Raw genomic sequence first — 25,162 nt, 5'->3', positions numbered from 1 at the left:
TTCAGAATCTCCAAGTACGACTGCTACCAAGGCTTTGCTCCACATCACTTGCACATTATGAAATAGTCTTTACATACAGAACTACACTATGGTTAACCCACCACAAATGCAGAACTGTGTAAGTAATATTTCTATGAGCAGCTGATTCTGACTGAACAGTTCTCTTCAATATTCCTCTTGGAATAGGTATGGCAAGCAAGGCTCAAGGACAGCTTCCTCATACGCTCTGACTGGTGAGTGACAGAGCTTCCTAACCCAGCAGCTGTAATGATTTACCTACATGAGGCCTTTGCCTAACCCGTTCCTGGAACAGTTCCATGTGAAACTCTCCTTAGCCATGAAGGGTCAGCGTTGTTATTACAGAAATCTTCAGCCCTGATGGCTAATGTTTGCCAAAGTCCTGATGTGCAACAGAAAAATCTGGTCTTAAAAGGGAAAGCAATAATAAGCATTACTGGAGATTGTACTGGAGTATGTGCTCAGAGAGAAGGTGCTTCAGGGAGCCTTCTGTCTATTCAGGACACAGAAACAAATTCTTGTGGTGCAAAACTACCCCTCCTGTTTTAAAAAATCTGTGAGTGAATTTCATTTTAAAGGAATAAGTAACATGCTCAAAAAGCAGGTCTGGTTACTTCCTACTAAGTGAGAAGGAAGAAAAAAAAGAGCCTCACCAGTACCTTGTTTGGATTTTTTTAATGACTAAGTGTAGCAAAGCCAAGCAACCATGAACAAGGTAATTGAACGTGTACATTTAGTAACTTCAGATGTGTTAGTCTATAACTAAAGTGTATCAAGTGACCTCAATGCTTGTTCCCTCCATATTCTTCCTCCCCCTCTCATGTGGAAGATTCATATACAGTGCAGCTCTGAGCCACGGCTCAAACTCAGTAGAAGTATTTTTGTTACCTTCAGTAGGAAATGTATTATGACAGGCATTGAAATAAAAGACTTCTGGCCTCTGTTTTAACTTCCCGCACTTCTGTGTTTGCTTTTGTGGATCAGAATACCTTTCCTGAATATCAGATTAGTATTACTTCACTAGCAGGAATCCTCTGAGAATTCACATATGTTTCCTTTTGACATGAACCCTTATTTCAAAGGCTGTTACTTGATTCAGATGTAAGATTTCTATGATCCAAGATAACGCAGCTTAGACCGATAATCTAATCATTTCATTTGACAGTGCAAATACAAAACTGGCAATTAAGTGGAACAGAAAAAAATATTTCTGTACAGGACAACTCTGTTCAATCCTTGCTATTTCAGAAGGACTCCTTAGTAAATCCTGTTCAAAACCCGCATCATCTGTTTTCTGTCAACAGATTGATTCCATGAAGGAGACCAAATTTTTATAATTCATTGTGTTGAAGACCTTGAGAGATTCTGCTGGATAAGTCTTGCAAGTGCTTCTTTACCTGGCAGGAAAACACAACATTTCAAACAAATTTTAGTGAGACAATGAATTATCCATATCATAATCCAGATCTTGCTGTCAGTGACAACAAGAAAAGCAAGGACCAGGGAGGTTTATGAATTTTTTATAGAATTATGTCTATAAAAAAGCTGGCTATGCATACCTTGGACTATTGAGTACAGGACTATGAGCCTGAAACACCCTCTCTGGAAATCATTCAACTTGCGTGAAAAGCACATACCCTCTCCTACCTGTTAAACTTTCAACATGTACTTACACTGGATTTATACAAACCTTATATCCTAGTTCTTTGGTCTTTTCTTCCAGCATGGCGTATTTCTCTTTCTTTCTGTTCAGATGATCCTTATCTCCAGTTTCCTCTACATGCTTCAGTTTCTGGTGTGAAATCTCTAATTGTTTCTGATAGTGATGGTGTTTTTCAATTTTTGCTTCAAAATGTTTCAGCTCCTCCTAAGAAAACAAATACATACAGCTACATAGGATTTTCTGTCCAAGGCTTCCTCTCTCTTTCTCACCAAGACATCCCTAATACTATTTCATTAAGTCAAGCACAGAAAGCTTTTCGGCTCCCTGCTTCTCCCCCATGTCTGGACAATACATTATCATCACCAGTAAGACACCTGATTTTGAAGGCAGGTGCTGAAAATGTGCCACTGTGAAGTCCTCAAAAAGAAACTGCTGATGGCTGTGAGGTGTAAGGAGATGCTAGCAGTGTATACCAAACGTTTATACACAGAAGAATGGACTGGGGGGAGACAGACAATTTTTAAGCTTATTTTCAAAATCAGTTTCTGGATTTGCTATTTTCTGCTCAGACTTAAGTGTTTTCTGGGCTTGCATTCCACTATGATAAGTCTGAAATTAATTAACAAACAAAAATCGCTCGTAGTCTGCACCAAAGCCAGTGGTCATCAGATAACCTGGTACAGTGCAAGGGAAACCAAAGAATTAATAATGTCTCTACCCACCAAGGCATGCTCTTGTTTCACTATTTCAAGGGTATTTCAATTCAGTTTCTCTGTGTCTTAGAATATGTCCTCTATGAAGAGGATAGGAACAGTTCAGGCTTTCATGCTCCTTCCAACAACAGTTCTATGCATTACATCTGAAAAATTCAGATAAATCCCACTATTCGACAGAGCCCACTTAATTTTGGTCACTGGTGTGTTTCAGTCCTGGTGGCTGACAAAATTCCTCTTGTTTCTAGATAAAACCAAAAATAAAATCCATCATTCTAGTAAGATCTTTAGTTTTTAAAGCAAAGAGGTTTTGGTGTCAGCATTTCTGACAAGAAAATGTTTTCCTTTTGCTGTAGAACGTCTCAGCCTCTTTTATATACTCCAATTCAGGATCTCACTTTGGGGTTTTACTGCTCTCATAAATCATTTCAGCTGCTTCTCTCAGATGATGTACCAGCAGAGCAGCACTCGTGTCTTTCATTATGAAACCTGTAAAGAGGCTGATACTGTGTCCAGCAGAAGACTCAACTTCAGCTGCTTAAACGAGGCTGAATGGAATCCGCACACAATCTCTTCAATTCCATTTTCAAGAACATTTTAAATAGGTAAACGTTTCTCTGTGATCCTTACTGAGTTTTGTTAGCATGTCTCATCACTCAAAGTAACAAGTCAGGTTTTGTCTGGCAAAGAGGGTTTGCATGAATGAAGATTTCTACTAAAACAGTAAAATTAATAAGCCAAAATGAGTTCTTGCCTATGGAATTGGGGTTTTCTTTTTCACTGCAGCAGCTATGAAAGCCAAATTTACTTCTCATGCAATTGTACAGTCCTGACCAAATGCTCCAGTGAGGTCAGCAGAAGTCTGGTTGCAGGCTTCAGCAGACTTTCCTTTGACACTCTTAAAAGGAGGGCTGCTGAAATAAGTCTATTAAAATGTTTGCTTCCTAAGAGAGTCAGGCTGCATAGGAGTAACACCAAGTGTTTCTTTATGTGGGACAATTTCTTTCCATAAGACATCTAACAGGAGTCCTACTTACCCGAAAAGACTCAAGCTCTTTTTCAGTGAAATTGGCTGATTTGGCCATGTCCCACAAATCAATCACTCTTGGTTCTTCAAATTCTAAACAAACACACATCATTAAATGAAAATGCCTTCAGGCCCAGCTTCTATGCAAGACAAGCATGCTTTCACATACACATACACATAGATACATTAAGCATTGCATTACTATTCCACACCCCCCTGGGCAGCCTGTCCCAGGGCTCCCTCACCCTCACTGTGAAAGAGTTCTTCCACATGTTGGTGCCGAACTTCCCGTGCTCCGACTTGCAGCCATTGCCCCTTGACCTGTCCCTACAGACACTGAAAAGGGGCTGCCCATTTCCCCTTGCATCCCAATGCTTAAGGTATTTATAAACATTAATAAGGTCCCCCTTTAGTCTTCTTTTCTCCAGGCCGAACAGTCCCAGCTCACTCAGCCTTTCCTCACAGGGGAGATGCTCCAGACCTTTAATCATCTTCGTAGACCTTCTCTGGACTCTCTCCAGGAGATCCCTGTCTTTATTGGGAGCCCAGCACCGGACACAGCACTCCAGGTGGGGCCTGACCAGGGCAGAGTAGAGGGGGATGATCACCCTTCAACCTGCTGGCCACGCTCCTCCTGATGCCTCCCTGGATCCCATTGGCTCTCTTAGCCACCAGGGCACACTGCTGGCTCATGGCCAACCTGTCATCAACCAGGACCCCCAGGTCCTTCTCCACAGAGCTCTTCTCCAGCAGGTCATCCCCCTGTACTGATTCAAGCAGTTAATCCAAGTACTTAAGATGATAGTGTTGCTGCAGCAAGTATTTTTTGAAAAAAAAATCCTGAGGAACTGAGTAACAGCACTGCTTGCCCTGCTTGTCACCTGACTCAGCTGCCTTCCTGGGGCTGAAGGTATAACATCCTTTCACACGTGGGCATGTAAAACAGAAGTATCCTCTTTACAGGTTGTCCTTATCCTTTCTTTAAACTTCTGCAGTATTGGCTTCTGAATAGAACAGGCTGGCTCTATCTCTATAGCCCACTGCAGTCACACGTCTACTGTGACACTGTGGCTACATATTACTACTTGCACACTGATTTAATTTTTTTTTAAATTAAATGAACCCCAAATAAGCATAAAACCCACTGTATCATACCACTGGTTGTGTCATATCCCTGGTGACTGACTTTACGCAGACGCTCAAACCCCTGATTGATGCTTCTCAGCTTGTCTTTGAGTTCTCTGTGTTTGTTGTGCAAAATTTCTTCTTTCACCAGGTTCTCTTCAGATGGGTTGATAACATTTTTGTGGATATCTGTTGAAGAAAAGTAGTATTGTTTGTGGGCCAAATCCTGATAGGTCAGAAGCTCCAGAAATCCATGAAATTTGAGGTGAATAAAAGATGGTAAGTTCTTAGCATTTGAGCTAATTGTAAATAAAACATCAACACCACAGTCTAAGAAGCAGTAATTTCTTTCGCAGGTCAGTATTAAAATCAGTGCCCCTCAGAGCTCTGGACAGTGATATTACAGAACTGTCTTTTAATTCCTGCTGGCCACCAGCCAAAATTTTAGTAAGGAAATGTTCTTATTTTCCTAGGTTAGCAATACCCCAAGAAAATAGGATAAGGATGGCTGATGAGTCCTGTGCCCTCTTCCCTGGACATTTCATGAACCAACTAGGACATCTAATGTTGAAATAACTTCCAGGATCTTCCAACTTGGACTCCACAATGCAAACAACAAACAGCCTATAAGTTTTAGAATACTTTGGCTCTAACAGTTTTAACTAGGATTAGTACAGCAAGCAGGGTTCAGATCCTTGAGGCTTTAATACACCTCAGGCTCAGTGCCTAGGATCTTCAAGTATATCCTCTTGGGCTCCCAGCTGCTGAGATAAAACATGAATATTCTGCAGACTTTAGGACCACACTTTGCAGCAGTGGATCTATATGCTTGTTGCATAATTTCCATTAAATTACTATGGCCATCATTGCTAACCTGATGGTATCTTCCCTGCTTGAAACGCAGGCAGAATCAGAAAACTGAAATGGCAACATTTTCCTTAGTGACAAGATTTTTGGCAGCTAATGCAGAACCTAAACCCAAGAAGTGTCTGGAAATGCCAGCATCTGCAAGCAGTTCTGACAGAAATGTCAGACTTCAGGAGTTTCAAACTTGGAAGCATTGGAGGCAACAGGCAGAGAAAAGAGTTGTACCAATCTTGAAATATCAGAGAAATGTTCAGGCACCTTCTGTTCTGCTCACGGTCTCTAGCAGAATATTGTATTCATGAATCTTTTCCTTGTGATGCTTAAATTCTCGCCAAAGCTTATCCAACTCCTCATCAGAGAACTTCCCAGAAGTCTTGGCCTGTGAGAAACATGAGCTCATTATGCTTCCCCAGCTAAGAGTTTTATAGGGCACTCAACTGCCAGAACTTTTTACCTCTTTCCACCACACTTAGAAAATTCTGAAGTCCAGCTTTTCCTTAAGGTTTTTTGTTTTAAAACCCATTATATTAAGAGGCAGGCAGGGGTTAGATATCAACAGAAATGGTGGCTTTAATCATGTCAAAAGGCAGTTTGCTTCAGGCTTATAAAGCTCAACTTGCTACAGATTACCCAGTGAAGAGTGTCGGCCACTTCAAATTCTTTCTGTGGGAAACAATTTGATACAGAAATAAGGGCCACAGAGCTCCATATGTAACTGTAAGGGGACTGTCCGCATGAGGAACGCAGCCTGAAATGAAGCACAGTCTTTACTCAAGAAACCTTACTCTACTGGCAAGTCAAGATGTTATCACTACTGTGCATTTTGTCTGCAGTGATTTGTTTCTCATTGGACTACTTTTTAGCAATTAGGAAAGCACTGGTCAAGCAGCTGGAGTACTGTCCACAAACCTGATGACTTACTTGCTGCAATGCATGATCAAAAGTGAATGGTTTTGGGGTTTTTTTACACCTATTCAGACCCAACAGTTTTTCTGCTTAGAGAACATTTCTATCTGATGCACTTTACTGTTCCCCAAAGCACATGACATCATGTCCCTTGCCAGAGCTATATCTAGTTACAGTAACATTTTAAAACTCAAAACATTTTTTTTCTCTGCTTTACCACCACACTAGACTGCTGCAAGAATTCTTTACCTTACCTGACTACTTGTTTCTTAAAACCTGAATTATTTAATTTTTGAAGATCGTGACTTTGCCAGTTTTAACTGCCAAGACCCACAGTATGTTTTCCCCATTTTTTCCCCATTAATGCAAATCCTGGGCATTTTCACTTTCATACCAGGTTGAGAAAATCCTTATTGAACATCCCCCACTATACATTTAATTTTTAAATGCTCTATGAAACAGTTTGATTTTAAATGCATCTTTTTTTTTAAAGACCAGAAACAACAATTAGAAAACCAGGAAAACCAACAATGATATACTACCAGACAACCTAACAGTCAGACAAAGGAAAATCTCAAGTTCACTGAAACATAAGGAAAAACTGCCTTTGTGCTCAGTGGAACTGGGTCTTTTCCTCCATGCAGACCAATGTGGGCATTTTCTTTGGCAAAGAGAACCTGCTACATCTGGTGAGCTGGATATAGCTAGGACTCTTCACTGCAAAAGACATGAGCTACAGAGCACAGCAGCTTGGCCAGTACTTAAAACCAGAGTAGTATAGCTATTCAATTCCAAGTCCGGGGGCTCGCAGAAGACACAGAAAATAGTTCAATAAAGAAACATCGAGTTCCTACACTCCAGCTCCTGGAAACCTCACCCACCTTGCTCCATAATTTTTCCAGTCTTGGATCATCTAGTGTATCACTTTCCATTCCATCTTTAATGTAGTTGGTATCAACTAGTTGACTGTTCTTCTTTCCATTCATTCCATATTTAGTCATAATGACTGCAGAGGAAATAGAAGATAACAGAAACATTAGAACCAACTATGGACATAAGGAAAATGAGAGATTGGTTACACTTTAGACTTGTAGAGCTGGATTTTGCAGCTCACAGTGGAAAAGCTACCAGTTTCAGACACAGAGGTCCCAGATTTAACTCAAGGAGCAAAGGAATCTGTTAGCCTCCTGCAGCTCCCTAATGATTTCCAGAGAACTCGTGTGTGCTCAGTGTCTGGAAAGCACACACTTGCTATTCAATAGGTCAAACACAGGTGTCTAACCACGCAAGTGTTTGATGCAAAGTTTAACGACCTTCTGCAAAGATATACCAAAGACATATCAAAGATATACCATTTAAGTTGCATCTATGTTTGGCCTCTTTCAAAGATATACTTTACCATCTAAGTTGCGCCGAAGTTTGGCTTCTTTCTCTCCATCTTCATCAAGACCTTCAGCCTTTAGTTTTTTCCAGCTTAGCTCATCCTTTTCTTGTATTTTCAGGTCACTGTGCAACTCTGCCAGTTTCACAGCAGAGAGATGAAGCTAACAAGAACAGAGAAAGGTTTGTGTTCAGTTAGGTGGAGTCACCTCTTGCTTCAATGTAACTTCAGAAGCTGCTACAGAAGCCTACCCATTATAGCACAGCTATAATGATGGGTAGCCACCTGAATTTTTTCTTTAATATATTTTTTTCTTTAATGCTGGGTAGCCACCTGAATTTGAGGACCTTAATATATGAGCCACTGTATACAAAACGTCTCTAGCCTCTGAACATGGCAATGCCCTCAGAATACTAGTGTTAACAAAGAGTGATCATGCAACCATCTCTCTCAGCTCTTCAGTTAACTCGGGCAACAGTGAAATTACTGATGGGTTAAAATTTTGTGTCTTTCAAGTAATATTTAAATGAGATTTCCCCCACCCCACATTTAATGGAATCATCCTCTAAAAATTATTCTACCTTAAAAACGTCCAGTACCAATAACAAAGAATGTTAAAACTAAATAAATAAAATTCATTTTCACTAATTCACAAAAGGCTTTAATGACCAAGCTTCTCAAACAATGCCATTGCCATCACGTATGCTTTCTAGTGGACCACCAACTAACAACACAGTTGTAGTGAGTCAATAAATTTTACTTGTCAGGATGGTTTTGCAGACTACCACGACACTGAGGATGGCCTTACCAGTGAAAGAGCCACTTATCAGAAACTTTTACTACGATCAAAGGGGAAATTTTCTATGATCACTTCTTAACATTGTTTTTGTGCATTAAAAACATTCAAAACACGTAGAGGTGCTCCTGTCCTGCAGATCAGATGTTGAGGCTGACGTGACGAGAAAAAAGATAGGTCAACTTGAAATTCTGTGAAATGCAGAGAAAACAGGAACAGAGACAATGACAAATGCGCAGTTGGCTAAGCAGCACTGCTGTAAGAGGAAGACTAATCTTTTGAACTTTCAGATTCGGACACCTCCCATTACTCAGCTTAAAACAAAACATGTGACAATTCGTATTAACACTTCAGAACTTTGTGTGTGTGTGTGCACATGCATGTTCATAACAGTCAGGAGAGATACAGAAAAGCTGAGAGAAGAGAGGTGATCAAAAAATATGTCAGCAGTGTGACATCCAATACAATTCTGCCTGAGCTGTTGGGACTTCTTCTACCTCAGACCAGTGAGGAGCCAGTTCCTGGGAGATTAGACCCACCTCTGAAGCAGCTGGGCTCACGTGTCCAAGGACAAACTTAATCAGTGGAGGGGTTTTTCTGTTATCATCAAGATCAGATTACAGATTATAAAATTTCTCATTTTCAACAAGAAAGCGATTTTTTCAATAAGCAAGAAAGCAATATTTTCAATAAACACAGGCTCAGAACTCATTACTTTTAAGCATCAGAACGATACTGAAAAGATTCAGCCATTTGAGTGTCAGCAGGTAATTTGAACATAACTAGGACAAATATTATTATTCTGAGCTAATGCACTGAATCCTTATTGATGGGAATATCCTTTGAATGTAAAAATAAAAGATGAATGTAAATATAAAAGATTAGACAATGTAATTTATGTTGGATACTCCTCTGCAGTTAGTGCAATCTCATAAACACATACAGTTTTATGTTTTCTATCAGTTTCAGAGAAGATTGTCAGAACTTCTCAACAGAAAGTTTGGAGACATGTTATTACAACATGAAATGCCAGAACTGCACCAATGGCAATAAACATAGCATGGTACATTGGTAGTGACTTGCAGCCCAAAGCACATCCCTTGTGAAACCTACGCAATTATTTGGCATTGGTTCAAATAACTACAAAATTAGGGTCTGAGGTGAATTCTTGTATTAAATAACTTCTTATTGTTTTTGTATAAAACATATACCTATAAAAAAGATGCTGGAGGAAGCATTCCTCACTCAGGGTAACAGGAGGGAACTCTGGCTTGGCAGCTCCTGGTTCTCACTAAGGGGCTTTCTGAAGGAGTGCTCATCCAGCTGTGTGCTGCAATCACAGAAGATCCTGAGTTGGAAGGGACCCCTAAGGATCATCAAGTCCAACACCTGGTTCCACACATGGCCAGCCAAGTCAGAGCATGTGACTGAGGGCATCATCCACATGCTTCTTGAACTCAGTCCAGCTAGGTGCTATGACCCCTTCCCCGGGGAGCCTGTTCCAGTGCCCAACCACCCTCTCAGTAAAGAACCTCTTCCTAATATCCAGCTTCACACTGTTCCCTTGGGTTCTATCCCTGGTCACCAAAGAGAGGAGATCAGTGCCTGCCCCTTTGCCCCCCCCTCTCCAGGAAGCCATAGACCATGATGAGGTCTCCCCTCAGCCTCCTCTTCTCCAGGCTGAACAAACCAAGGGGCTTCAGCCTCTCCTCCTAAGTTTTCCCCTTCAGACCCTTTATCATCCTTGCTGCCCTCCTCTGGACACTCTCCAGTATTTTTGTGTCCCAAAGTGCACAGAGTACTTGAGGTGAGACTGCACCAGTACAGTGTAGAGGACAATCACCTCCCTGGACCAGCTGGCAATGCCTTGCTTGACGCAGCCCAGAATACGATTTGCCCTCCTGGATGCCTGGGCACACTGCTGGCTTATGTTTAACTTGCTGTCGAGCAAGACCCCCAAATCCCTCTCAGCACTGCTAGCCTCCAGCACCTGATCCAGCACCCAGTCTGTATGCATAGCAAGGGTTGCCCCTTCCCTGGTGCAGAATCTGGCACTTGCCCTTGTTAAACTTCATGCTGTTGGTGATTACCCAGCTCTCTAATGTGTCAAGGTCTCTCTGCAAGGCTTCTCCACCCTCAAAGGCATCAACAGCTCCTCCCAATTTAGTGTCACCTGCAAATTTACTTAAGACACCTTCTAGTCCTGTGTCTGGGTCATTTATGAAAATATTGAAAAGAACTGGACCTAAAGTGGAACCCCCGAGAACCCCAATAGTGACTGGCTGCCAGCCAGATGTAACCCCATTTACTATCACCGATGCAATGCTGAATTGCAGTATCCCTCTTTTATGTAAAAACAAAGTTCTTTATTTTCAGTACTTTCTCTACCACAACCAAAATGAAGGACAGATCAGCATTAGCACACATAAATATTTCAAAGCAGGTGTAACACATGGGCTGTTTTCCTTTTATTTCAGACCTGACCCAGACATACTGAAAAATCACTTTAAAACACAGGCCAGGTGTGTATTGTACTCAAAAGTGAAACTTCTATGGTGGCAAATCTACATCAACTAGATGCTGCCTTTCTAAAATCTGGCTCACACATAAAGTTACTAAACCTTACTTTTTTACCCTGACAGAGCTAACTCCATTTTACTGTAATTCGACAAGACTTAATGTAGATGATGTAAAGCATCTCAAATTCCAAATTTCTCAATTTCAGAAGATTCATGTATGAAAATTTTAAGACTGTAATTGGAAAAATAAGGGACAAATTCAACACTACCATTATAATTTATTTCTAGACTCCATGTTGTTTCTCCTCCAGCTCTCAGTTCACAGCTTGAGTTTCATTATCCCACATTATTTTAGCAACATCATATTCTTCCTCCATTAAGGGATGGAGTATTTATGATACTTTCTTTTGGCATGTTAGGAAGCTGGGTATAACTACACAGGATTATAGCAGGGGTTTTATTTTTTTACAAAAACCAGGGATGTCTTGCCTCAAATCTGATAGCTCAGGCTGGGGAATGTCTATCCATGATACAGGAAATCCAGGATTAGTATTAACTACATTCCTTTGCCTGAAAGAACTGAACCTTTACCAGCCATGACTTCTACGCTCCACAATATTCTCCTGTTAGAGCTGTTCTGCTTTGCTGTAATTAAATATTTCCACTGTAATTAAATATTTTTTTACTGTATTTTCACCCCCCCCCCCCTTATTTTTAGGTCAGAATGAGAGAAACACAAGTGTCACTGTCAAAATTAAGGCTCTCATCTGGGAATGGTGATACCTGTTTGCTGGTCTTCTCGCATGCGACTACATCACTTGGTATAAATGAAATACCATAGGTCACATAAGCACCAAGATGGGCGGCTTCTTACTTTCCTGTGCAGTGAGCTCCTGTCTTGTGGGCAGGACTAAAACCATCACCTTCAGACAGATGAGGCCATCACACCCCTTGACAAAAGGGCTAAAGCATTCAACCAGCTAGAGCCAGTCTCTGACCCTCCTTCACTCTCTCTTCCATTTCCTGGGCATGACTTTTAACTACCAGATTTAAAATGGTGAGATCCACACTTCCCATGATTTAGGTACACATAGCAGGAGAGGGTTAGGAGATACCACCTCCTGAGATAACACTTTTCACAGCACTGCCGTTCCCAGCTGCCTGTGGGGCTCCCAGGGAGCAGGGCAGCCAGACTTGCAAACCAAGCCACGGCTGCCCGGAGGCCCAACACCGAGCCGGGGCCTGTCGAGACAACGCCAGGCAGAGCATCGGTTTCTCCTCACACCCAAATTCCCCGCTCCAACCGCTGCCCGTCTCCCGCCGTACCCCATCTCCCGACTGCTGACAGACAATGAGGGTCTGAAGGGGCCAAGCCCGATCCCAGGTCTCCCTCCGAGCTCTCCCGGAGCACCCTTCCCAGACCCACCACCATCTGCCCCGCTCCTCCTGCTCCGCTTCACTCACCCGCTGCGCCTTCTCCCAGACCTGGTTCAGCTTCACCACCCGGAACTCCCCGCTCTCCCGCTGCTTGGCGCCGGTGGCCGCTAACCCCTCGTTGGCCTCCCGAGAATATTTGCTGGCCTGGGCATCAGCAGCAAGAAGGAACGCGACACCGAGAGCCGCCAGAGCCCGCAGCGCCGCCATGTCGACTTGGCCAGGGAACTACAAGTCCCGGGATGCCGTGCGGCGCCCTGCCTCTGGGATAGGCGTCCTTCTGGGAGAGGGGGTGGGATGTGTTTGTTAGGAAAACAGTTTGAAAATCCAGTTTACAGTCGCAAATTGGTGTCTGTTCTCAGTGCTTACTTCACAAAATGTGGAAATATGCGGAACGTGGCAGGTTTGGTAGTGTGTTGGTTTGGGTTTTGGGTGGGTTTTTTGTTTGTTTGGTTAGTTTTTTTGTTGGTTTGTTGTTTTTTCTTCCCGCAGGCTGTAGTAGCTGCAGCAAACACTCCACGTGTACCTTGTGTGTCTGTCAGCGAAGTGTTACTGTCAACTCTGCAAGGACAGGAGGACACGGTCTGAACAGCACCCCTTGGGTGGAACAGAGTTTTCAGATACCAGCACCGTGTTTGAGCATTCAGAAAAAAGAAAAGGCAGCAGAAGGGCAGAAAGCAAGAACAGGGATCAGCTCCCCAGTACTCCCTGTGAGGGGAAGAAGGACTCTGTCTCCCCTCAGAGGTGGTAGTGGAGGACACCTCTACCCAGGCTTTGGTGGACTGTGAAAAATGTAATAACGAGTGGATAGGTTGTTATTGAGAGGTGAACTATGGGAATGGCAGAGATTGGTTGGTGGTGTGCTGAGAGTGCTGCTCTTGGTAGAGGTGTCCCATCCTGCATGTCACCAAACCTCCCTTTGTAGTGAGTGCTTCCTCCTCAGGTAGGCAGCCAAGAAGTGTTGTAGGACATGGGGAATCTTTGGAGTATATTAAGTCAAGCTGTATTAAAAGAAACAACCACCATGTTGCTGAGAAAATAACCAATATTTAATCCAGGGTTGATATATATCCTTCCTGGTTTTAAAATAAAATCCACTAGAATTGAAACATTACTACGAAGGAAGTGTGGGCAATGCAGAGCACGTTCCATGTGGGTGTTTGCGAGGGGAAGGTCATGAAGTGGGCTATTCCTTCTCTTCCCTTCTTGATGAATCCTCTTCTGCACACTGCAAACCTTGTATAGAACAAGGTCTGTGGCATAGTTGGGCATTTCCATGCTAAGCTTGTTTAGCGAGGTAGTGGTGGGGCTCTTTTCCTGAGCCAAGCAGGTGGTGGAGGCAAAGGTTCGCTTCATTTATTCACCTCAGTAGTAGCTCTGTAGTACTGTCAACATCAGGCCTTCATGCATTATAAATCAGTCCTATGAAAACAGATTGCCTAAACTGTAATGAAATTTCTGAAAACAATGCCACAGGGAGGATTTTTACTGGACTGTCATTTTGCCTTGTAAACAATATAAACTTCTCGTCCTTTCTTTCTCACATTTTCCTAAGTCAGTGCAGAGATTCTCAGTTATATACACATGAAGCTCTTACTTTATGACTAAAAGCTGAAGTTATGACTAAATTGCAGAAGTGGGCAGAAGTATTGTAGCATAAATTGCATTGAAGAGCAATTATAGTGAGCATTGTATACATTGCAGTATGGTAAAATGGTCTTGTCTGTCGTTTGGAGGATACTCTCTCATGAGAACAGAGTAGAGGGTGAGAATCACCTCCCTTGATCTGCTGGTCACACTTCTTTTGGGACAGCACAGAATATGACTGCTATATCAGTTCCAATTTAGTTTGTAACTGAAAACTGAAAAATAGAATTCTGCAGAATTCCATCGCCCTTCTAGGTTTTCTAGGTATACAACATCCATCAATTTAAGTTTAAGAAGCTGTCATTTCCCCCTTTGCTCCTAGCCCAAGCCTGAATGTCATGTTTTATACTTTTTATGAGATTTTAATATAATTATCAACTCTTTTTATCACTCCTTCTCTCTCATTGTTTCTGAGGGCTTGAAGATCCATGAATAATGCAAGTTCTGCTTTCCCAGTTCTCTTTGTTCCTATTCCTGTCCTTAAACCTAACCCCAGTTATAGGCTTAAATACAAACTAGCATATCCATTGTCTCACACTCTTTACTTTTGCAGATATGCATAATTCACTAGTGAAATGAAATTATCAGTGCCTAATATCCCCAAATATACTATATACTATAAGAAAGTCCTCATTTCTATTATGGCAGACTTCTTTGAACAGATATTCCATTAATATATTTTATAGTTGATGCTCCACTCCATACTGTTGTGGTCTGAGTAACTTGAATTCTGCTAATGTTCTGCCTACTCTTCTATATTTAAAACCATGGATAGTTGTTATACATATTTAACAGAACCTTAAACATAATCTCAAGACCACTGTAAAGACCCAAAAATGAAAGTAACTATTAGTATCTGTAGACCCTGATTTTTTCCTTGGTTTTGTAAGTCTGCAGTCTCCCAACATTATATCCAAATCATAAATGAATATTTTCCTAAATTTTTTATTAGACAACAGCATAAACAAGATCCTGAGCTAGGAGACCTGTCACTGTTCCAAAATTGATTTAATTACTTTAATATGATATTGCCTTGTCTCTACTGAGAACATCCAGTAGCATAGTGGGAAAAAAATTATGCTCTTCTTTAAGCTGACACTAATTATAAACCATCACTAACCATCTCCTTAAACACTCTCTTTCTTGTCTCTCCTGGTAAAAAGTATATTTACACTTGTCTTTTGGTTCTAATTCAAATAAATTTAGGATATTGTTATGTGGGGGTGCAAATAATTTAGAAATTACATTATCTGGGGTTTTTTGTTTGTTTATTTGTAGGCTGCTTTTGAGGCCATGTTGCCTTTTAGTTAAGATATAAGCTGCCCTTTAACTGAACTTTTATCCTCATTGATATAATAAATTGTGCTTATCTAAATTTGATATGCATGTCCAAACTATAATAAGTCCAAGCAATAATAATTGGCTCTTGGCCAATATATATATATTTATATATACCCATTCAGAAATATGCACCTCAAAGCTCAGTGAAAGTTTTGAGAATGACAAACATTTGTGAAATTAACCGCACCATAGCAGGTATCTTGGTCAGGTGCTCAACCAAGGACTACCTTTTCTTTCCCTATCCATTTGGAAGAGAAGCAATAGTAGAACGCTTTACTAAAGAATGTAGTGGCAAACATGAAAAATAAGCTCAAGTACTGTCTAATTCAAAGGTTCCCTCAGTTACAGACTTCTGTGCAGTTGCTCTCATCTATGAACTCTAGAATTTTCTGCTTTTTGGGTTTTTTGAGGCATCAGTTTGGATCTTATGCATCCTTTTTCACAGAGATATATAGTTCTGTATACTCTAATTCACCTTAAATTAAAGGGCAGTTACTCAGGTGTGCTTTAGGTTTTCCAGTACAAAACAATCAGAGAGATGTATCTGGACTGAGCTGAAACCCCTTATCAAAGACACAATCCTGTTTGTCAAGGGATTATGCCTGCTCCTTCACTGTGTGCAGTCTGTAAATCTCAAACCAAGGTAAGACTCAGCTTCTAAGCATCAATTTTGACTACTTCAGCAGGGCTAACAGGCGCTGGATTCCTCTGATATTGCCTTAAGGAGACTGTAATAACTCACTGCAAGGAAAATTCAATGTTGTTTTAGAAGCACTGCATGTGCTCATTCCTTAGATGGCCCCAAGGCTTACAGCTGTACCCAAAACATTGTTTTCAACCTTCTCTGTGCAAACCCCATTTTCAGCTAAGAGAAGCAGTCCTCATCACAGCATCTGTCTCTCTGATTCTCTGCACAGGTGACTCTCAGTGGCATGTCCAAACAGGCACAGATAATGTGCCCTTTTCCAAATCTGCATTGTTCCAATTCTTAATCATAGGAAAACTACTCAGCTGTAGTGTGGATAAAAGTGTTTTGTGTTGTGATTTATTTTTTTTTAAATAACTTTTGTCCATTTAAATTAAGGTAAGCCATGTAACTGTTCTCTTTTCCTGAAATAGCTTCTTTTCCTTGCATTTAATTTCGTGCATTCAAGCAGAAAGTTAAACAATGTCAAACTGAAGAAAATTAATTGCATAACATGCAGAAAAGATGAACTGGGAAAATGTTTGTTTTTATATTAACTTCTTACCTCTATCCTTAAATGAATTACTGGAATGTCAGAGAGAACTAATCAGTTTCGAGTTTATTTTTAAATATGTATTCTCATAAAGTGGATCCTTTCTTCTATGCACTTAATTCTAGTGAAAGCAAGTGCTGGTATAATATTATTGCAAAACATCTCTCTGCAGCAGTTAATTCTAATAACTGGTAACAGCTTTCTATTGCCATTATCTTACTGAAATTGCTTCCTTAGCTAAACTGTTTAGGGCTGATGCTAAAGATAAGTGTATGAAAACCAGCTTATGAATTCAGGCCTCTGATCTTTGCTGCTGATTCAAGTGAATCTTGACTTGTTTTTTGAAGAAACAAAGTACTCATCAGCATTCTTGGCTCTTTGTTTCAGTGTTTCTGACTCCTGGCTGCTGTGATGAATCCAGCATTACCCAATTCCCAATACAGGTTTTTACAGGTTCGTTATTTCTTTCTTCATAAGTGTGGAGGGGATTATAAGGATTTTGTAGGTGGAATCTTGACTTGTTTCAATAAGACAGAGTCTAGGTAGTGAATTAACTCAAGATTTTAAATGAGAGGTGGTTTGTCAAACACTCAGAATCCCAGAAATTGTTTTATAAACCTGGTACCAGCAAGGACTTTAATGTTGTGAGACTACTTGCAATTTTAGTATTCAGTATATAGGTAAGTTTTTTTAATAGAATTTGTTGCTGTAAATTATTGGTATAAAATAAGTAATGAACATAAAATAAACAAAATAATTGGTAACAGATGTCTCACCTGCCGGTGAAATGCAGCTCCTTTCTGAGATGAAGCCCATCAGTGCAACTCAGTTGTGTCTAGTCTGATAAAAGATGCAAGAGCATTTTTATGAAGCAGAGCATGAAATAGCAAAAAAAATAAATTAAAAAATGCCAACTCCTACATCCTTGAACACCACATATTTAAGTGCTTTCATAAAACTCTTAGAAATAATTGATCTAACTCTATTCCTCCTGAACGATCCTTTCTGGAATTCAGCAGTGCAGTAGAGAAAGAAAACTGACAGATGTTCCTTTGTACCATTTTTTTGTCTGGGTAATTGTGTCCTTTTATTTTTTTTTTCTTTCCCAGGAATTTAGTTAAGGACTGCTTAAAAGTATTGTTGCGGCTTAAGCTGATCCTTGTTTCACCCACAAAAGTCCTAATGGCTTCCAGGCTGCTGATGGTCACTATGAGACGTGACAATAGGTCTTCAGTATTGAGCAAATAGACATGTGTGTTCATGTTTGGCTATGCTGGCACCTTGAATCATTTCTGCCTCTTGCCACTCTGCCTCTCCTGCTTCTTCTTCCTCTTCCCAACTGACTTTGGTCTATGTTGTTCCTTGTTTGAATACCATCATGAACTTCCTTCATTTTCTCCTTAGCATTCACATCACAACTTTCTAAGTATTCCTGCATAATACATGGTTTCATCCCTTTATTTTCGTTCCATTTCTCCTTCATTGCATATGTACTTTTCCAACTTTACCAAGCAATACCTGTTCCTTTCAAAAATTACTTTAACTTCTGGCACTTTTCCTAGGTGCACAAGGAAGTCTTGCATGTCACAGTTCTGTGTTATTTAAGTGTGGCTCAATGTAATGTTTATATCTGTTGAGACATACTGAAAACATTTTATTTTCAGCTATATATTTTTAATCAGGACTCTTGAAGAGAAGCAGCAATATTTTTCAAGTTCCTCCTATATGAGAGATTGAAATTTTAGTGAGCAGCCTTCAAAGGTGGCTTGGCATTTTAAAATGTTAGAAACTCTGAAAGTATAAAAGGAGTCATTTTCATTCTCATTAGTGTTCTTGAGGTTTCAGCTGGTTTAGGCAGAAGAAGGGTCATGGGAGCTGTAGAAAACCAAGCCAAATAAACAGATGGGATCTTCTAGTCCATCTGAAAGAACAGTCCTTCCTGTGGAAGGTTCGAAGAGGGGTTTTCAGACCTAGGGAAAAAAATCTACATCACTTTCTACATCAAAGTTCTCAGTGCTTGTCAGTGCATGTCACAGGGGAATTCTTCAAGGAGGGAGAGACTGCAGTTGAGTTGGAGAAGTCCAGACAAGCACTGTTTTCAGGGTACTTTTTTGTCCTTATTAGCTATAAGGCATTCAAATGTAAAAAGTCCAAGTAGCTGTGGTCGGACATCTTCTTAGGAGGAATGAACCCAACAGGATGATAATTGTAGAGGGAGAAGAGGTCACACCAATCCCAAGAGTGAGAGCCATTTCCATTGTTTTGTCAGCTTGCGGTGTTATGACAGCCTGAAAAATAACTACAAGCCAGAAGAAAAGACTTGCTCCTTGCCTGAAATAGACACTATCCAAGTAGAGACGTGCTTTGAAAAAGGAGTGCAGGCAGGGTTATACAACAGGGCAAGAAGTACTGAGCTTACAAATTTAAGATAAATGGTGAATGTGAGCTATAGAAGGGATGAGGAAGTGGGTTTCTTTACTACGGTCTTGGTCAAGAAGCAAGAGAGACAGACAAACCTGTACGGACTTGTGGCATCCTTCGGTTGTACCCAGTTGTTTCAGTTGGAGTCTGTTGCTTCTGCAAGATGGACTGCCAGCAAGGAAGAGATCAGTGTAATTGTCAAGAAAATTATTTTCTGGGAAACAGTGGTTAAATGAAAAGAATGGTTCTGGTAATTGTGGCATAACTAATATCGAGTGCTACAGATGACAAATCTACCAGCCAAAAATATAAATAAATGGAAACCTAAATGTGAGCCACTTAATCATTTCTCTTTGTTTTTCCTAGATAATATCCAAAATAAAAACTGTTCAGGAAAGATAGAAAAATGAAGTGAACAATCCAAAATCTGCTGTACTTTTGAGTGAGTAGTACACTTGTGAGTGTTTGCTGCCACTGCACTAGGAAGAAGGAACACAACAGAAATGGAGGATGTCTTTGGAATTCCCAGAAGAAATCTGAATGTCTGTCTATCTTCACCTGTGCTAAAGGTGATGTTGCTGAAGGATGTGGCCAGTGAACATCCTTGCTGAAACACAATGGAGCCTAAGCTGAAAAAATGCTGTGGTATTTATACCCCCATTCAGAAGATATTGGTGATCTTCCCAGTTAAACCAAATGCTAGCAAGTCTAATTTCTCTAGTGTCATCTTGAGTGGCACTTATATATTGTCAGTTATTACACAGAATGAATGAACAAGTGAGCAGTGCTCACTGTGACCTTGTTAAAATCTTTTAAAATATTCTCCTTCCAGTCTGCAGTTCTGCATGCTTGGTCTGCACAAAATGTTCTTGAAAGGAAAGCCAAGGTAAAAATCCTTTTCATATATTTCCAAGAGAATGAGAGTTATTCCTTATCCTGCCCTGCCTCTATGTGTGCCTACTTGGGTATGTAGTCCTCATTTTCCATTATGTCTGGTAGACCATTCTGGATGCTGCTAAGCAGCTATTTTTTCTCTTGGCATGATTATTACAATTAATTGATCAGAAATAAATCTTGAGCAGCAAGGAATATTTGCCATCAATACTTATCTGAAAGAAAAGTTAATTTTATTTTAATCAGAACAAATTGTGTCATTGGAGACAATACACACACACACTGCAGTGTGCATTGTTAAGTGCTTTCCAGTGCGCTGATAAACTACAGCTATGGAGGAAGTAAGTTAGTTGTGCCTCAGGGTTCTTATTCGTCCTCTGCTTTGGGCTGTATGATTTCCAGAAACAACTTAGACTACTTCTGCATATTTGGAGCACAAATGTGCTGTAAGGATTGTTTGGTAGTGGGTTCTCCACCTTGAATGGAGGACACTGAAGTCCTGGTGTAGGAAATACTGAAACATATGTATAAATTGAAGTGAAACTTGATTAAAATCACATGTTGCCTTGGAGCTGACCCTGATCTATTGAAGTTCATAAGGGACTTCCTCCTTATGGACAAGGGGAAGGCTCTGAATGTAGTCTACCTGGACTTCAGTAAAGCCTTTGACACGGTTTCTCACAGCATTCTGACTGAGAAACTGGCTGCCACTGGCCTTGACAGCAGGGTTAAAAACTGGCTAGTTGGATGGGCCCAAAGGGTGGTGGTGAATGGAACCAAATCCAGCTGGATGCCGGTCACAAGTGGTGTCCCCCAGGGCTCAGTCCTGGGTCCAGTCTTCTTCAAGATCTTTATCAATGACCTGGATGAAGGGATTGAATGCTCCCTCAGTAAGTTTGCAGATGACACTAAACTAGGAGGAAGTGTTGATCTGCCTGAGGGTAGGGAGGCTCTTCAGAGGGATCTGAACAGACTGGACCGATGGGCTGACACCAACGGGATGAAGTTTAACATGGCCAAGGCCAGAGTGCTGCACATGGGACATAACAACCCCATGCAGTGCTACAGGCTTGGGGGAGGTTGGGTGGAGAGCTGTCAGGAAGAGAAGGACCTGGAGGTGTTGGTTGACTGCAGACTGAATATGAGCCAGCAGAGTGCTCGGGTGGCCAAGAAGGCCAATGGCATCTTGGCTTGTATCAAAAACAGTGTGGCCAGTAGGTCTAGGGAGGTAATTGTGCCCCTGTACTCGGCATTGGTGAGGCCACACCTTGAGTGCTGTGTGCAGTTCTGGGCTCCTCACCATAAGAAGGACATTGAGGTCCTTGAGCAAGTGCAGAGAAGGGCAACCAGGGTGGGGAAGGGGCTGGAGGGCAAATCCTATGAGGAGTGGCTGAGGGAGCTGGGGGTGTGGAGCCTGGAGAAGAGGAGGCTGAGGGGAGACCTTCTCTCCACATCCACTGCCCTGCCAGGAGGGTGCAGAGAGGTGGGTGATGGTCTCTTCAGCCAGGGGACAGGAGATACAACAAGGGGAAATGCCATGAAGCTGTCCCAGGGCAGATTTAGATTGGATATTAGAAAAAATTTTTTTACTGAAAGAGCTGTCAGGGCCTGGAACAGGCTGCCCAGGGAGGGGGCTGAGTCACCTTCCCTGGATGTGTTCAGAAAAAGGGTAGATGAGGTACTTCGGGATATGTTTTAGCATAGGATGGGATTGGTTGGACTTGATGATCTTCAAAGGTCTCTTCCAACCTTGTGATTCTGTGATTATCACCAAGGCCTGAAGATATCATAAGTCAGTTGTAGAAAGTGGGTCTTTGCCACATTTTTAAAAATTAGTCAGTGATGATTTAACTCTTTTGCAGTGTCTGGGATATTGATCACATGGGTATATTTCTGTTTTTCCCTCAGAAGAGCCACAAGGGTCAGATCTGCATATTCGTGGTTAAACCTGTAAAATTTAATCACTGTAATTATTTTGAATATATTTAAATTTGTTGCAGCACTGACAATGTCAGTGACAAGACTGTCAGAAAAAGAGACCTGACCATCTGTGAGAAGGAAAAGGTAAATTATTCTTGCACTGCATAGCTGGCAATGATAAAAGAAAGATAGAGATGCTTATCCTCATTTCTCCAGCCTTGACAGCTGGACAGAAGAGCTGAGTCATATTAACTGACTATTGGCAGGTAGAATAGATCAGGTCAAGCACATTCCATGGAATATGTCAAGTGCAATTAATCTTCACAGAAACTGTAACTTGATTTCAACAGCACTTTGACATAATGATGAAGAATTTAGATTGCTTTAAGTTACATTAATCCTGTCATTTATATAAATCCTTTATTGTAACAATTTTCTATCAGGTGTTTGACTGATCTAGTATTTAAGAAGTTTTTATTATCTCCAAGTTGTTTACCCATGTAAAGGCTGTAATTGTGTTGGTTAAACTAAGTTGTGGGGATATCAGAGAGTACTACATGTATTCAAGGGTCAAATGATCTCCTGCTTTGTACATAAATTCTGTAGGCAGGGAAACCTTGGTTTTGCCATGGGGAGCTTTGTGTCTGTCCCTGATCTACGTTGTAATCTTTGTTACTGCTCTGTGTGTCTGCAGACTCTTACATTATGCCTATGTCACTAAGGACCTGATCCAAAATGACATTTAAGTCAGCAAATCTATTTATGTGGGGTTTGGGTAAGGTCTGGAAGGGCCATGCCTGCTCCTGGTAGAGGATTGTCTCTTATTCTGCAAGTAGGTGGGATACGGTTCTACTTTTGGAATAGTAAAAAAGCCATAAATCTAAGGCAGAATAGGACTGATTGATTGATGGTGCACAGAAAGAAATGCTGTCATTATTAAACTTAACTGCTGAAGATGAGCACAGATAGTCATGATTTCTGGTGTGAATAACGTCATCAAGGGAAATGTAAGGAGCCAGAGAATCTGACACCATATCTGCTGCTTACTTTTTCTGCTCAGCTGCTGTGCCATAACACACCAAACCCAGGTTTGGTTCTAGGGTTTGGAGGGGAGTTCCTTTCAGAAAGATTGCCTCGTGTGTCTGAGGTTGTGCATGAAAAACTGACAAACAAATAAAGGGGAACCCTTGTAAAATTTGTTTCTTTAGAATAGTCTTTGGCCACAGGAGGGCAATACCGTTCTATAAAAAATTTGACATACTTTATTCATTGAAAATCTGGTTTGCAAACAGGCACCTGAGGGGGGAATGGCATTGATCATGCTTAAGAGTCATCAAAATCATATTGATCAGAAAGTGGATTTACGCCTTCAGCTTTGCTTGCAGATGTTGCCCAGCTAGTCCTCCCAAGACTGCTGTGAATATCATCCTCCTTTTAGAAGAGCAAATTGCAACACAGAAACTGAAGGCTGCAATGAGATTTAAGGCACTGCTGTTTCTCCATCTTTGGTTTAGATTGCTGCTGGTTTATGCCCTCCTTCCTTCCACAAACTGAATTGGAGGCCAGAACCAAGAGGTGGCCTGTGCAATACGATAGTGAGTATGGCAGCCCCTCATGGGTTCTTTGTTCCTTGTCATACAGCAGTTTCAGGCTGAAGTAAAGGGAGTTTTAACTGAAACTCGTGAGAGTCTGAGAGTGTATGACTCTCACTAGTACTGGTAGGAGTATTTAGCTGGGGAGGGTGGATCTTAGTTCTCTTTTCTTCCTTAAGAAAGTTTCTGTGATTTCCCCAGCGGCCGAGGGCATGTTCTTCTTTACTAGGACTCAGAGACACGGGACTCTTAACTTATTAGGTTATTGATTCATGCCCTTGCTCTTAGCTGGTCAGATAAATCTTTCCTGTAAAGTCTTCTAGGCTTACTAGTGAAAATATTCTCCAGAGAAGCAAGTGTTGTGCTCTTAGATGAATAGGAGGTAGCACTGTTGAGTCTTATGAAAGAAAATGGAAACTTCACTGTGTTCTCTATGAAGATTAATCTGCCAGGAGTACTTTGGGACTAGTGGATTCAACCGTTAAAGGGAGGGAAATACTTGTTTTATGCAGACTGAGAGTCTAGTGGGAGAATGGTGTTTGGCATAGTTAGAAATGCGAGGACATTTGAGTCCTTAATATATTATTTAACATAGTTCAAGTACTTGAACATTAATATGAAAGTAATATGTAGAGTCCAGGTATTTCCTGATTTTGGAGACAGCTAAACTGCCCAAAAGAGGAGAGAAGAACAGAAAGCTCATCTATGAGATGATTGACATAGGTGAGAGAACAGTTGTATTGACATAGGTCAAGGACATTTAAAGCATCTAGTGCTCAACTGCATGAACTAAAATAACTTCTGACAGTCTGGAGAGATGCTATGTACCCTTTGGTAAGGCTATCGTTCTTGGTGATAATTTTGTCTTTTTTTCCAAAGTTTTGTTTTTGTGTTTGTTCTTGTTTTATTCTTTCATTTCATTTGGTGATGAAAAAGCACACTGTTTGCAGGACTGTTCCCCAGCTCTAGAAACATGATAGCACTTTGCCACTTTTCACTTACACAAGCCACAGTGACATTCAATCTGGAGAAAAAAATCAGATTCCTTAAAATTGGGGCACATGAATTACAGATTATTATCGTTAAAAGGACAAGTATACTTTAGCCAGTCAGCTGTTCATCACATCAACTTGAGAGATGAGAGAGATTTTCAGTAATGTAGCCAGCACATATTGAAGGAGCAAGAGTTTTCTTTTGCTTTCAGCCTCCCTAGAACTGCTGATATTTTACAGTTAAAACTTCAATTCATGTCTTCAATTCAGTTGTTAGCAGAATATTTATTATTAGTTACTAAAAGTTACTGAACCTGGATGTCTTTGGCTCCTTTGGAGTCAAAATTAAGGAGAAAAAAGTAGGACTGATCACTTGAATTGGCCTCACAGAAATTAAGAGACTCATGTTCTGTAGGTAGCCTTGTCACTGACCTGCTCTTTACCTTTAGTAAATTTTCTCTTTCCTACAGTTGCCTATGTAAAGGGCGAGCCTTTTGGGATTGGAGCCCTCTCACGTTATGTAGTTTGGTCAGGCCCATTCTTTTTTGAGGGATTCTAGGTGCGTCTATAAAATAAATGTTAACAGGAAGCTCCAAGGCTGTAGAGACACACAACTCTCTTCTCTTCTGCAATTGATTTTTTTTTTCAGGTGTTATTATCATCACAAG

General features: G+C 41.0%; 1 protein-coding gene and 1 long non-coding RNA gene across 2 annotated transcripts; one reads left to right on the top strand and one right to left on the bottom strand.

Moving 5' to 3' along the window:
* Positions 1-687: 687 nt before the first annotated feature.
* Positions 688-12,659, bottom strand: LRPAP1 (LDL receptor related protein associated protein 1; the record flags this gene model as incomplete). The annotated part of the gene is made up of 8 exons (XM_084266606.1): positions 688-1,415; positions 1,709-1,885; positions 3,432-3,514; positions 4,577-4,735; positions 5,672-5,792; positions 7,201-7,325; positions 7,719-7,863; positions 12,480-12,659. 8 exons carry the CDS (start codon positions 12,657-12,659, stop codon positions 1,350-1,352), a joined length of 1,056 nt encoding a protein of 351 aa, XP_084122732.1. The 3' UTR covers positions 688-1,349.
* Positions 12,660-12,786: 127 nt separating this feature from the next.
* On the top strand, positions 12,787-25,162 carry LOC311193965. The gene is made up of 3 exons (XR_014617423.1): positions 12,787-12,852; positions 17,063-17,128; positions 25,144-25,162. It is a non-coding gene; the product is annotated as an uncharacterized lncRNA (long non-coding RNA).

This window comes from Gallinula chloropus, assembly GCF_964237585.1.
Source record: "Gallinula chloropus genome assembly, chromosome: 7".
NCBI classification, from domain to species: Eukaryota; Metazoa; Chordata; class Aves; order Gruiformes; family Rallidae; genus Gallinula; species Gallinula chloropus.
Note: the sequence above shows the minus strand (reverse complement) of the source record. Positions and strands in the feature narration are given on the sequence as shown.